The 15,428-nt window shown below is 36.8% G+C and overlaps 1 protein-coding gene across 8 annotated transcripts in view; it reads left to right on the forward strand.

The window, feature by feature from the left end:
- The window catches only part of CCSER1 (coiled-coil serine rich protein 1), a 733,964-nt gene that overhangs the window by 462,592 nt on the left and 255,944 nt on the right, over positions 1-15,428 (forward strand). The window contains exon 10 of one of the 8 annotated variants that reach the window (XM_064449960.1): positions 3,810-4,156. The exons of the other annotated variants lie outside the window; for them this stretch is intronic. Within the exon in view, the coding sequence (XP_064306030.1) occupies positions 3,810-3,890 (81 nt within the window). The 3' untranslated portion in view covers positions 3,891-4,156. Of the gene's footprint in view, positions 1-3,809; positions 4,157-15,428 lie in introns of those variants that run through there. 8 annotated transcript variants of the gene reach the window in all.

The raw sequence follows: 15,428 nt of genomic DNA on the forward strand, positions 1-15,428 counted from the left end.
ACATGTTGGGATTCTTGCAGAAAGAGCCATGTGTGCAACAGATTGATGTGGGAGACTGCTAAATAATAAATTATTAATGTGTCTTAAATAATCAATGTCAATTTAACCTCCTCCACCTTGCTTTGTTTGCAAAGCCCTATTTTACTGAGAGTTCAAAGAATAATTTCTTCCATGTTGATCAGGTTACTAAAACGGACCAGAATTTGACTAAATACAGTCAACTAGTGCTGTGACTGATTACAAGATCATGTTAAGCAATACAGCTCTACTGAAGGCTACTAGCTAAATAGGTAGTCCAAAGTATCGTACAGGCATCACGCAAACACTCTGCAGCATGTGCCATTGCTAATGAGTTTTCATTAAAATGTGTCTTGAAAGCAGAATTAAACAACCACGGTAGAGTTCTCTATGTCATCAAAAGAAGTCAGACTCAACACTGCTTTGTCAGTCTTTGTCAGTCCTTGGATGAAGAGAATTTGTACTTAATTTTATTCTACACAGAGCAGAAATTCCTAAGAGCTGACAGTATCTCTACGATGTCTTTTCTGTGTTTGCCTTGTGCTGATATTATAGGTTGCATATCTCAGAACTGCTATTCTCTTAATTCTGTTTTCCATACTGAGAGTAAAGCTGATGTAAACAGGTTTTGGACTGGTCCTTAATTCATCCCCCATTTAATGAGAATCCTTTCCAGTTTAGTGGTCCTGACACTTTATATTATGCTTCTAGAGCCTCAGACACCAAACTTGTGTGCTATTGCTCCCAATCTGGTTACTGTTTGATTCGCATAGCTACAAACAAAAATTACCTTTCCCAGCGATCACAGGCATTGTGTTTACGACAGTGCTGGGTGATACACAAGTAGGCACTGACTCTAAACACCTCTACTACCATGCAATATTAAAATTAATAATTATCCATACTAACACATTTTTGGGGTATTTGTTTTGTAGCTTGCTGTGCAGCATGCCTCTGTTTCGCTCTCAAAGCCTGCGCACTGCGTTTCTGTGTTTCACTAGGAGGGAGCAGAAGACATGGAGGTGGATGCTCCAACTGCTCCCCTCCACCTCCCTTCTGTGCTCCTCATCCTCCCTGCCAGCCAGCGAGCATGGTTTATGGATGCTGTGAGGGACTGTGTTGCGCTGTGTCCTCGACTTTAGGAAGGGAGGGGAACATAATAATGAAGTGCTTGAACTTCTTCACCTTTCCAGTTTAATCTAAGTATATTCCCACCCACAGTATTCTATAGTTTGTTACAATGTGGAAAGATTTGCATTTTGCCACCTAAAACAGAAAATACATCCTGCTTCTGCCTCCCCCCCCCTCGGAGACTGATGTCCACCTGCTATTGTATGTTACCACTAGATTACTCATCTTCATTTATTTCCTATTTTCTCTCTAGGTTTCTTTTCTATACACTGAAATAATGCATACTTGTGCATAATATACCTTTCTCTAATGCAAAATTATTTACAAAAAAATAAGTACCTTTAGAAATCAAATAGACCAGTAACCATTTTAGTCTTTGCTTTGCTTGTACTCTGTGTACCTATTTGTATCTGGATATTTAAGTTGCTCTTGGCATGCTATTTCCTTTCCCACAACTTCCTCTAGCAATCATTTTCTCTTCTTCTCATGTCCAATTTCCTTTTTTCTTTAGCACACAATTTTGAAATCTATGTGTGTTTTAGGATGTCCTACTTGTGCAAGTTCTGTCAAACTTTTCATATAGTGAAATTTTCACTGAAACTTTTTTGTTTTAATGATTGCCTCCCACCAACCCTACCGAACATATTGCCTCACCATCCAACCCTAAATTCCATTTAGCCACATGAACATGAATAGTTACATGTAGCACTAGTCACTACACTGATAAACAGTTCAAGTTACCAGTGCTCAACTTGCCAGAGGATGCTTGCTTATGCCAAGGGTTTTTTATCTGTTGTGCTATACAAAAAGTGATACAGGTTTTCACATAAATGAACTTCAAAAGTAACTGGGCTCTGGGACAGAAACTGAGACTTGCCGTGTGGAAAAGACAGGCTTCCGCTAATCACTTTAATTCTGTGGCTGATTATCAACAGGTATTATGCATTTAATCTTGCCATGTCTAGGAATAAAGAACAGTAAAATTTACATTCCGTAGTGGTGCTCAATTAGTATGAATGATCTTTGGTTTTGATTTGTGGAATGCAAGTTGGCTTCTAGTTGCTTGTATAAACAAATTGCGTGCTGTTTAAATATTGTTAGTAATATGTGGCTTGATGATATAATAGCTGAGTTTTCTCATAGATCAGAACTTAATAGTACATCGTAGTCTCTGTATCTTTAAAAATATTGTCGTCCTGTAATATACTCTGCAATAACAGTGCAATGGCTTTTTTCCCCATTAAATTTTTCGTCTTTCTACCTGTTCTACATTTCTCTGTCATACTCTTCTGTCTTTGTATCTACAGCTATGCTGTCGCTATCTTGCTTTTAAAGTGCAAGAAAATATGATTTACTTAGAAATATTGACCAGACTTAGGGTCACTAACTTTTGCTTAGACGTCTTGGGGTGGGGGAGAGAAGAAGGGGCAGAAGGAAAGGAGGGTGTTTAGTTATTACTACTTACTCATCCTTGAATTTCTTTTTTTGAAGATAGTGGTTTCCCCACTTTTTCTGCTTTAGCTCCATCCCTGTCTCCTCCTTAGAGTTCTCCAGAAGTTTACTTTTTCACTTAAGCTTATCCATCTAGACTTTGTCTCATTTCTTATTTTTACTTTAATTCCTGTGTAGTACTTATAAATGAGTATGAATTACCAAAATGTTATTGCAGTAGTATATTTTCAGCATGTTATAGTTACATTGTTTCTGTCATAAAGATGCTACCAGGAAGCTCATGACATTCTAAGTATTACTTAAATGAGCAGTTATGCCTAGAATTCATAACGTGTTTTTATTACATCAACTCTGGTTTGTTACACTAAGGATAGAAAGAAGTAGGACACTGACAAACAAGACCGTTAAATAATTTTTATTTGATTGAAATTTAAAAGCCATCCTTGTCCCACTGGATTATACCTTGCTGACTTGATGCATTATGCTAAATACTAGCAGTGTCCTATTTGTAAGGCCAGAGAGTGGTTTGGGAATATCACAGCAGGACTGAAATAGTTTGGATTTTGTTCAAAGAATGAACCGAGAATTTAGTAGAGTGCATTCAAAAACAATCAGAAATTCTCAAACATAGCAACGTTTTGCAATAGGCTTTGAGTATATTTTCTTAAAAATGATGAAAACTTGGAATCACCTGTAAGAAAAGATCAACAAACAAAATTCAGAAATGAGGCATGGATAGCCACTGTGTTATAAAGCAACGGATATGGTTTTTGTCATATTAGTATATTTAAAGTGAATGTTTTTTAATGCAGAATGATCTACTTACAGAGTTTTATCATAATGTGGAAATGTTTTCATGTTGTGTGCATGCTGCATGTAGATTGCTTCTATTAGCATCAACTAACTCATTCTGGTGACCTTTTCCCTGTACAAACATGACATCTGTTGTATATAACTGTTTTCTAACCAGAACTGTTTCATGCACAAGCTGACGAGTCATATTTCTGGCTTTGTATGTGTTGTCACTTAATTCCTTGTTACGCTGATCGTTGGTGTGAAATAAGTTTATTATTACACACTGCCTGCATGGTTGCATACAGCAGAAATAATAATTTTTCATTTAATTTTGTGTTGCCATCAAACAGTGCATCTTTAAGATTTCATTTCATTGCTTTTTCTTTTTTTTCTTTTTTTTTTTTTTTTTAAAGGCCCTGTGGAATTCTCCATGTTCTGAAGGCTTAGTTTACAAACCTATCAGCATCTCATTGGTTCCATCATTATTAAATTAAAACACAACTTCTGGACACTCTGCATTTATGGATTTAATTGAATACTTCTGTATATGAGATGAGCTGCAAGTTACCCTTACTGGCAAAATGCTACTGCTCCATATAATATTTGTATTATCAACAGTCAAACATTACTTTTTTGGCAGCAATAGCTTCATTATTAAATATATCTATGAATAAATTATTAGTAAGCTATCACAAAGTTGTTATCTGAAATAAAACTTAATTACTCTTACCAGTTTGTGCAATTAATCATCCATTGGTGATTCACGACGAGTAAGAAAATACTTCAGTGATGCTTGTGTCTGAGATTGAAAATATATGTCTTCAAGATCTGGAAACCACTAGTTTTTTAAAACCTCTATTTTTTTTGTCTTCCAGTAATAATAGTTTTGCACCATTGTGAATATAGGGTCTGCACCTTTCAATACATGCTCTATTCAATGAATGTTCATAATTATGTATGTAATTTTCATGTGTGATTCAAGAGACATTTCTGCAGGGGATTTGGTAAGTTTTTACAAGGTCAGAATTTACCCAGCTTTACACAGGAAATAGGAGAGCTGCTCCTAAAAGCACACACACTGATTTTTTAATCAAATAGAATCATAGCTTTACTCTACTTTTTACCTTATTTTCTGAGTACTTCAGCTTCTAAGAAACTCTGCTAAGACAGCACTGATACATGTGAGCAAAGTGAATATTGTGTTTGCCGGACACGAATGTGCTACATGAGTGGATAGCATTTGTTGTCTGAAGCGGGGTGAGTGCGTGTAATTCCTGGTTTATGGCTTTATTAAGCAAGAAATCAGAAGCAAACTGGAGAATTCACTGCAAACCCTGTCACCACTATTAGTTGCTTCTGTATTCCCTTACCCAGGATTGATTTAATTCATCCAAGGATAGACTCTACACCCACCCTTACCAGGTAAGATAAAAAGGTGGTTGTGCCATCAGTATTCTTAAAGCTTTCCTGCTAATACCTTTCCTTACTAACAAGAGATGGTACCTGAATCTTGTTACACTGCCATTTTGATCAGGCCTTGCAGCATACAATAATAACAGTTATTCAACTGGAGCAACTGTTTAGCACCTGTGGCTCTAATTTCAGAGGACATATTGCTTGTAACACTTCAGCAGTTATTCTCACACGGATCTGAACTGAAAATAAAAGCAATCCACTAAATATTAATGCAAGTCTTTAAATGGAATGCGCCTTCCTCACAGGTGATTTTGCATTATGTTGGCTGATTCTGTACCATTTAACATGGTGTTATTGTTTATCGATCTTATATAATCTTTTCTTCTTTTGTTCGTAACAGCCATCTTCAGCATCCTCTCTCACCCTTTTGGTCAGGCTTCCTGAAACTTCTTTGTATGTGCAATTGCATAGTTTTTATTGTATTTGTTGGAAGTGTATTGAAAAACCAATTAAGTAGCAAACACATAATTTAAAGAAATACCAGAAATGAACATGTGCGTATTATCCTTTTGAATTTCACCTTTCTCCTTGAACTTCATCTCTTGTCATTTGGCTTCTCTTCCTTGGTACCAGAAAACACCATCTGCATAGAAATGCCTACCTCTTGCTGTCTGTTATCCTTTCTTTTTTCATCACCATCTTTATTATGGTAATATTTCAGTCCATGTAGGATACTGTTGTCTGGCAGAGGATAGAGAGGACATTTTATATTGTGATGCTTTGCTTAAAGAAGTACATATTGGGAATGGGAAAAAAACTGTGTAAGTCAATGCAAGAAGAAGAGTGGAAGAAAAAAAAACATTTCAGGATTCCTATGAGAAGAAAACAAGTTTCATTTCCTGAATTAACAAGCTTTTTACCTGCTCATCCTAGGTATATGAAAGAACACTTAGAATACTCAAACAGCTGGTGTATTTCTAAACCTGTTGCCTGATAGAGGTGTTGCTAGCAGCTATCACTTCGGTGCAAAACAGAATACAGTCCTTTGACTTTCGGGGGTAAAGAGCATAGGAGTTGGGATTTTAACTTTCCCAGGAGATCACCCATCATTTCCAATATATTTGGAATTTCTTTGTTTTACTTTCATTTTTCTATAACTTTATGAAACAATATGAACTACTAAGAAATTAATAAGTTTGGTTCTTTGCTCACATAGCACATGGAAAAAATCATGATTGACAAGTAATATTCAGACTTTCAGACTTCAAGGAGACAGGATCGGTGTAGGCAAAGCCCACACTTTATATGCATAGACAAGAACTTAGTCTAATTAAAGTCTTAACATTCTGATCAAAGATTTTTTTTTAAAATTATTCCAGTTACAGTGAAATTACTAGCACATCTAGTTAAACGGTCAAGAATTAAATGTATGTAAAGTTTCTGGTACCTTCTCCTTTCTTTGATGTATCGCTCAGTCTTGCACCGCCTCTCTTGTGAAGGCTGATGATTTCAGGTCGGTCACGGGAGTGGTAGCACTGCAGTAAATCTGGTATCACAGCTCCTGGGCAGGAGTCTGATGTTAGTGTTGATGATTTTTCTCCTCACTTTGGAATCAGGTTGGGAGCTCTCTGATATGTTTGTTAACGTGTTGTACACCTTGCTCTTTATCATTGATTTCAAGTTCACATGACATCTCTGTTATTCTTACAACTGGTTTTACCACACTCCAGAGGTTTCTTTCCTTTTGGGGTGAGTTACTGGACATTGCTGAGTTGTTCATAGTCCTGGGGCCTCTAGTGTCATCCAGTGGCTGTAATTATTTGGATTGCTTGTCATTGAAAGATCATTATTCACAGAGTAAGTGCTTGTTACTGATATCTGTAAGATGCAAACATATAGCTGACAAAGCTACCCCTGCATGCCCTCGCTACCAAAACCCTGCCATGTAAGCCCACACCAAGTGTTATGCCACATGACTGAAAAGCTGAACAACAGCTAGTGCAGAAAAGATAGTCATTAGGTAACTGCTCTTAAGATCTAAGGCAAATATACAGGCAGGCCAGACAAAAACAAATCTTGATGCCCATGTTGTTAGCTTAATCTGAGACTTGCGTCTTGTTACAAGAAAGAGCAATACTGTGTTAACTGGGATACAATGGTAAAACAGTATTGGCAAAATACTTTGTTCTCATTCTGAGCATCGACATTTAACAAGTGCAGAGGTTTGTTGTTTTAACTAGTACACATAGTTCTTTCTCCATTTGGTGCTTTGCAAGTGCTACCAGATAACCTGAGTTTGCTTTCTGTGCTTTCCTCCAGGGATTTGCGAATGTGCGAGTGCAATGCTGTTTGATATAGTACAAGAGAGGAAAAAGTAGAAATTGAGTCACTGGATTTAAAATTAACACGGGTGCAAATGTTACAGCTAAAGCAAATATTCTGTGGTAAATGCTGAGAGGTTGAGAAGGAACCAGAGTGATTTTAACAGTTAAAAGCAGTCAGAGAGGCAGACAAGTCTCAAAAAGCCTGGGGTGGGATAGAAAGGCAGAAAGGTTATGTCCTGCTTGAATTGAAGGGGATTTCCTTTCATTTGTCAGTACCTTTTTTTTTTTTTTAATTAATCTTCTTGAAGCAATTTCAGTATGAAAACATGCAGAACAGCATGAATACTGGTGTATAAACTATTCTTCTGTACCTCAATATGCATTTGGGCCAATAAAGAATTCCTGTAGCTTACAATATTTACAACAGGTCTCTAAAATGGTTTGAAACACAATCATTGAGGCTGTTTGTGGACATAGGTACTGTGTGCATGGTGAAAGGGCTAGAAATGTTGTTCTTAAATAGTTAGGAGATCAGTGGCTTATCTTCTGGAGCTCGGTTTACCCAATGTTAATAAGTGTTTTTTAGGTATATGTACACTATTTGGTCATTTAGATTATGGTTTAAACTTTTCAGTATGCTTTAGACTTTTATATAAGCATTAAAACTGAAAGGGCTTGGGAGGAAAGAGTTAGCATACAATATATGACCTATGTTATACCAATAATAGAAACAGAAAATGCCATTTGTATCCCAGACTCATTACTAGTACTTTCTCAGTAGAAGCGCAGTGAGATCTATATCCACACTGTGTGCTCTGCCTTTGTATCAATAGAGTGCTCTTCTAGTATTTATTTATTAATTTTTAGTAATGGAAGTTTCTACTTCTTAACAGTCAACAGAATATTAACATAAATGATAACACAGAAAAGACATTAAATTGAAAACAGAATCTACTGCATACCAGCAATAAAAGGAAAAAAGTTCTGTTTGATTACTAGCAAATGCACTGCAAAAAACCATGCAAAGATAGATTTTTGTGTGTGCGTGTATTAAATCACACTGAAATTGAAAGCACATGAATTAGATACCACATTACAACTTTATATTCAGTACCAGCTTCATTACTTTCAGGGAAATTTTTATTCATCTAAGATGATCCAGGAAAACCTTTTGGTGGTGCTATCAATGTGTACTATCATGATGAAATTAAGTCATAGCTTTGTATTTGATGGTAAAATGGGAGGGCTTGATCCATACTGTGTAATGGCGCATACATACTATCAAATATTTGGAGAGAAATGCCTCTATCTTCACTGGCATAATATTATGTTTTAAGTGAAGAATAAGAAAAGCACAAATGCATGAGAGGAATAGATGATAGAGGCAGTAGGAACTTCATACCTTGAATATATGAAACAAATTTAAGTGCACACATCAGAGACATGAGCTTCCTAATGCGCAAGTATTATGAAGGGTACATGTGCACATATATTTGTGCATCTGTGTACATCTATATTTCATCTTCCAGTCTGTTACGTGATTGAGGAGAAAGAGTAAAGCAGAGACAAATCTATTACAGGAGTCTTGTCAGGTTATGAATAAATTCTTTAAAGAGAACCCCTAGGAAATTGCCAAGTTTCAGGTATCACAGAAATAAAGACAACATGAAGACAGACAAGTCTTGTTGGTTAGAGTGGAAGTTTGCAAAAGGGCCGGTTCAGTGGTCCTATGTGGCTCCAGTGGAGTCAGCTTTTTAAGATTCTGTATGTTTTGCAAGCTTCAGGTACCCTGAAAAACCCAAGTAATTGCAGAACATGGATAAGAACTCTGAGACTGGCGATGAACAGTTTTCAGATGTTGTTATGTATCTTCTCATACTCCCAGTGTCACAATGTTTTTGAAGGCTTGTGGAACTGTTCCCTGGTGCTAGAAGGTGCTTACTAGGGAAAGAGTAGCTAACAGGTTAGTTGCCTACCAAAGACTGTTTCATAGTCTCCATCCCTGGAGGTATTTAAAAGAAGGCTAGACGTGGTGCTTGAGGATATGGTTTAGTGGTGGACTTGGCAGTGAGAGGTTAGCGGTTGGACTCGATGATCTTAAGGGTCTTTTCCAACCTTAACGATTCTAAGATTCTATGATATATGTGTATAGCAAAATAAATGCAGGCATTTTTAATCATTGTGATAACTGGACAGAAGTGAGCATATCGTCTATATGTGAGAAGCTCTCTGAATTGCAAAACTGAATATAAGACAAGCTGAAGCCACAGATGTTATTTATGGGACTCTGGAAATGGTGAGAGCATTCCAGTGAACTCAAGGCAGGGCTATGAGGTTGTGTCATTTGTTCTTTCCTGCTTTTTAACCAGGGTCTAGAACTGAAGGGCTGACTGTGCTCCAGGAACTGCTCCAGCGTGGGCTCTCCATGGGCTGCAGTTCCTTCAGGGCACTTCCACCTGATCCAGTGCTGTGCTCTCCAGAGGCTGCAGTGTGGATATCTGCTCCTGTGCCTGGAGCACCTCCTCTCCCTTCTTCACTGGCCTTGCACTTCACAGGGCTTTTTCTCACCTCCTTTTTCCTTCACTCCTCTGCTTTCTGGTGTTTTGCCCTTTCTTAAATATGTTTTCACAGAGGTGCCACCAGCTTTACTGTTGCTCACCACTGGTGGGTCCATTGTGGAACTGGCTGGAAGTGCCTGTGTTTGGCACTGGGCAGCCCCTGATCTCACAGAGACCACCCTGCAGCCCTCCTGCTGCCAACACCTTGCTGCATAAAACAGTTGCAAAAGCAAACAGAAGCAAAGCATAGCCCCGTAGTTGACCGAAATGGAGTGAATGTTAATAATCTTATAATTGTTTTTCATGTTAGGAGAATGCTTCCCTGGACTTACACATCTGTTGATATGTGAGGAGTAAGTATTATAAAACGGTTGATTAGATATGTGAGTTGAGATATGCAGCAAATTCAGAAACTAATGAAACTTCACATAACTTCTGTTCCAAAATACCTGGATATGCTGAGACTGGTGGTGTTGGTCATGACTACTGTGGATCACACAGTGTAGTAGCACACTACTTTGGAGTGAGAGAGAAAATGTTGGCAGAACTTCCATTGGTTCCTCAGGCCAAGAGACCCTTTTTTGCTACAGGAGCTGGGCATTACATTGGGTGTGTCAAACAGGTGTTCCAAGCCTCAGAAAGAAAAGTTTTACAAATAATATCACTCCTATTTAATTACATTCTCAGAACAATTAGCCTTAATGAATTACACAAAAAATTGGAGTTTTGCTTGCAAGCTGATCTGAAAAATCAATGAATTGATTGGGATATTGTATTAAATTGCTTTAAGACTGGAATTCTTTCTTGGTAGTATGGAGTTTGAACAAGTGTTTCAATTAGAGGTCATCCGGTTTATGTGGAACTCTGTTCAATTTGTTTGGGAGAAGGTGATCTTTAATGTCAGTGGAAAGGTCTAATTTTAAAAAATATTGAAATCAATATGTATTCTTTTTGGGATACAGTCTTCCTTTATTCTCATTCAAAATACTCTAGCAATCAAATTTGTTATAAGAAAGGCCAAATTAAAGGTAGCATATTTTTAAGGAGGCAGTTGTGTCCTTGTAATGGCAGTGAATTAGTGTTGCATTTAATATTGCTATACTGGAAAGTCTTTGACCAAGTGGTGTGCCACATGTTTATCAGCACTCCTGTGTCTGAGGTGATTCTTCATCACATTTTCTGTTACATCCGTACAATGCTTTAGAGTGTGAAGGCTTGATGTCAACCAAATAGGAGTTGAACAGCAGGTAGACTTTACCTTTCAAATTTGTGCAGCAAATTCTGTGATAGCCATTTCACAAGCATCTGTTGAACATTAGGAATTTAATCTGTGGGAAGAAACTACTTGGCAAGATAATAATAATAGTCTGTTACAGAAATTTGAATAAAATTGGTGTACACACATTGCTTATACCTGCTGTTGTATTGCTAGAGAAGTAAATTTTCAAATCTTTTTGAACAGTACAGGGTGTACTCAACAGTAACTTAATTAGCAAAACCCTTGAAAATTTTTTGTTATGGAACTCCTAGATGTAATTTGAGTGATCTGAGCAACAAAATAACACGGACAAGTAGTGTGAAAGACAAAACAAGAACAGAACTACCGAGAACAAGGAGGAAAACAAAACATTTATGAACCCATCAGAGCTCACCTACATCCATCCAGAACTTTCTTTAATTTTTAACATTTCCCATTGCAACAAATATCCAGGGAGAGCAATAGATCTGTCTTCTGAAGTTCTTCATAGCTCAGTGCTTGTCCCTGATCTTGACCAGTAGTAGAAAAAAAGGAAAAGGAAAAAACAACCGTAGAGTGCTGTTACTGGTAAACTGCCTAGTTTACAAAAGGACGTCAGTGATTTTCTTAACCTGAAGGTAGATGATTGCCGATAGACCTATTTTTTATGAGTTTATTTCCCTTGTGATTCTCCATCCTGACAACATCCTTTAAGGAACATGTTCATTTTGGACTTAGTTTGATTATTCTTCTTTATGATATTAGTTTAATGAACATGCTTCTCATCATCTACTGGGGTGATAGACTAGTATCCAATGTCCATGATTTTTATAGGCCTTCTTCAGTAGTTCACTGTCATTATAGTTATTTGTTGAGCATGTTTGTGCAGAGAAACAGATTAAGCAGATATTATGCGTATGGGATATATATTGCCAAAAGAAGATGCCAAATGCTTGAATCTAAGAGCTTTTTATACTCTTTTACACAGGAAGAAATTAGTTGGCTGACTCCATTCCTAAACCCCAGGTTTTTCTATCTTCCTTTCTCAGATATCTTGTTGCCATGTCTGCAAGTTTCTCTTGCTGTTGGGAATATTTGCAAACTCTGTTAGTGGTGGGGCTTTTGTTCTGGCTCATTATTTTCCCCTGCTGTTGCTCCTTTGCTCATTTCCTTTTATCTTGCTGTATTGTTTTTATTCTCTCTCCACAGTACAGTCCCATTTGACTCATCCTTTACTTTCTTTTCTATAAAACATCATTTTTATCATGCATAAAGCATGTTGCTAAAACTTCAACAATAAGAGAAACCAGAAAGTCACATTTTTCTTTTAACTTCTGTTTTTCCTCAGTTGTCATCTTATTTTTAGGCAGAAGGGAAGAGAAAAAAAGACGTCTAAGGTAAACTGCATATACAAAATAATTCTCAGGGACTAGGAAGTGATATTTTCCCTTTAGTTCAGAATGCTAGCTGCTATGTTCAAAATCTACGAAAAGAAAATAATGCCATTTTCAATTCTGTGGATGTTAAGGTAATTTTAGATATCTTTTTAAGTGTCTAGAAAATTATATTGGTTTATTCCATCCAAGGAAGAAACTCCCATAAAACTTGTTTACCTCACCTTTTGGTTTTCTTGAACTATTTGTAACAGATTCTGGTTGGCAAATATCAAGAGCTTTACTATATGTTGTATACTCGACTGCATAGAGAACAGCTATTTTCAGCTGACCATGTAGATTTACAATTTAATTAAAATACTTTTAAATTCTTTTGGGCATCTACAGAAAAATTTTTAGACTGCTTGAAGGCTTACTTTGCATTAATGCTTTGCACTAACCTATATTTCATAATGTAATGAATTTTCAGTAGGTCATGCCACTGTTTTGGCTAAAACTGAATGTTTTTTGTATCTTTATCATGTCACACATTGGTGGAAGATCCTAGCATAGTAAATTGGAGGGTGCAGAGAGACCACTGACATGATATATTCTTCTTTCATATTCCTACACTCCAGTACAGGTCTCATAGTCCTTGTTGTTACACACAAATACCCATAAAATTCTTAAAAGTTGACTTTTAAAACTCTAGGTGAGTTAGTTACTGTTATATTAAAGATAGGAGAACTTAGTGTTTTCACAATATTGGGAATCTTTCCTTCTGCTGAAGACATTTATGTCAGCTTTTTTTCTATCCTGCATTGTTCCAACTGTTGCTTCCCCTTGCCCTTTGGTTGTAAGTAATGAAGGTAATGTGCTGCTTTACTTCTGATAAATTTAATTAATCTATGATTAATACCAGTATTTCTGCATAAGCATAAAGAACATGTTCAAAGACTTGAGGCCATGTGCTCATAAAATGCTCAGCTTGTTCTTGAATTAATTTGAGTAGATTATTGCAGGACCAAATAAAAATCTTATTAAATACACCTGGAAAAGTATATCCATTGGAGATTTTGCATGGCAAGATTTCACCTCCTTTTCATGGGAGGCATTTTAAAGGCCAGGTTAAAAAAAATTGGTGAACTATCCTGTTGTCTAGAGAATTCTTGCCCAGGGGAAGCATGCTGCTGCTTCAGATTTTCTTAGCCCTCGGACTAAGTGAAAACTTCTACAGGTAGAAGTATTTACAGTGTACAGCTCAATATCTGTAGCCAGGGGAAGCTCTGTTTTGATTGAAGAACAAGGAAGTGTGGACAGCCCGACTCAACTTCCATGTTCAATTTGGGATGCCAGAACATCATATTGAACTATCTTGAGGCATTAGGGTGAGTTACTCAAAACATCTTCTTCACATTTTCTTAGTATTTGGCTTTTCTTTTGCACATAATATATTTCAGGGGTTTTCCATTTTGCTAAACATTGCCAAAACTCATTAAATATAACCTCAACAGTAATGTGGCATGTTATTCTGCAACCCATAGTTGCATGCATTTGCTCCACTATGTGTGTATGAGTGTGTAAGAGGTGATGTGTCAAATAACTAGTGAGGAAACCTCCCATGGTACTCCGACAATTATTCACCTCTCCCAAGACTGAAGTCTAGGTCAGTTCTTACAGGTTAACAAATACATTATTTCTGAAAAAGGTCTGCTGCCTACAGGAAACTTTTTCTTTTACAAGGGGCAAGGGTGGAGGCATTGGGGAGGGGAGCAGGGATGAAGACTGTACAATATATTTAATGAAATGTTCATTTTTTCGTATTTTTATTTTGTCTGTTCATGAAATGTTCTCCGAAACCTTTCAGTGCTTTTACTTCCTATTCTTGTAAACTTGCCTCATTGGCCCATTACAGTTCTCTAATTCACTAATCTCTGTTCCTTCCTCTATTTCTTTTTCTATTTTTTTTCTTTAGTTCCCAGACTTTTTCATTGTCAGCACTTTGGTTTCCGTGTTGTTACTGTGCTCATTTGTGAATCGTCATCTTTCCCATTTGCACTTTTCATTCTTACTTTAAAACTTTCCTTGGAATGCATTTTATTAGTTTTATTTGTAGTCATATTGATAGTGCAGAACTAATAACTTGAAGTGCAAGCTTATATGGAGGGTACCAGTGAGGTCAAGAGGGAAAATTTTTGGATGTAGAATAGAATTTCCAATTGGAAAGAAGTTATTGCTTAATTTTTGCTAACATGTTTTATCTTATTTCTTAATAAGATTATCTTATTGTTTATCTTATTCAGCTTCTATATCAGTTACCTCAAAATAGGTTGTATGCCCATGTTAAGAAAATAAGTTAAATCAAAATCCTTAGACATTTTGTCTTTTTTTTGTCTTGGAAATGTATCCTCAGGGCTCTTGTTATTGTTGAGTTACTGCGTCAGCTCAGATTTTCTGAACGTGTATTGAATTAGCACATCGGTGTTACTGATGTAAGTGAGCTTTGGCTTGTGCACAGGCGCTTCAGGAATAGTAATGGTGCTATTTAAATACATTGACACTTTCTCCTACTATTTGCTGTCATTTTCACCTGCTTCATCTTTAGAAGACAACATCTGAATACATAGTCAACATCTGTAGCAACAGTTTTGCTATATTTGGCATATAGAAGATCCACATGACAGACTCTGGACTTTAATTATAACCTTTACAGTAGAGTTTCTGGAGGTAGTCTTTTAAATGATGACTGCTTTGGTTCTCACACTATGGGGAAAAGCCCTGCCAGTTAGCCCAGTTTTGATAACTGTACAACTGTCACAGAATTGCTGTGATCCTAGGAATTGCAGCAGGTCTTTGCTTACTTATAACACCTTCTTTTCCATTAATTTCTATTATTTTGCATAACTTTAGTCCCTATTAAAATAATCAACAAAGCCCACATATAAAGTTCCTTTTAAAAGGGTCCTTTAAAATGCCTCTGCAGAGCTCTCCTAGGGATGGGACAAGTTTTGGGAAAGAAGATATTTAATCCACAGGGCAGTTCAGACTCTCATCCTCAGGTGCAAACTATTTCCTAGATTGGTTAGAAAAACCACAAGGGAGCCAGTATCTGTCTCAAGGTTAC

This window comes from Phalacrocorax carbo, chromosome 4 (assembly GCF_963921805.1).
Source record: "Phalacrocorax carbo chromosome 4, bPhaCar2.1, whole genome shotgun sequence".
Classification (NCBI taxonomy): Eukaryota; Metazoa; Chordata; class Aves; order Suliformes; family Phalacrocoracidae; genus Phalacrocorax; species Phalacrocorax carbo.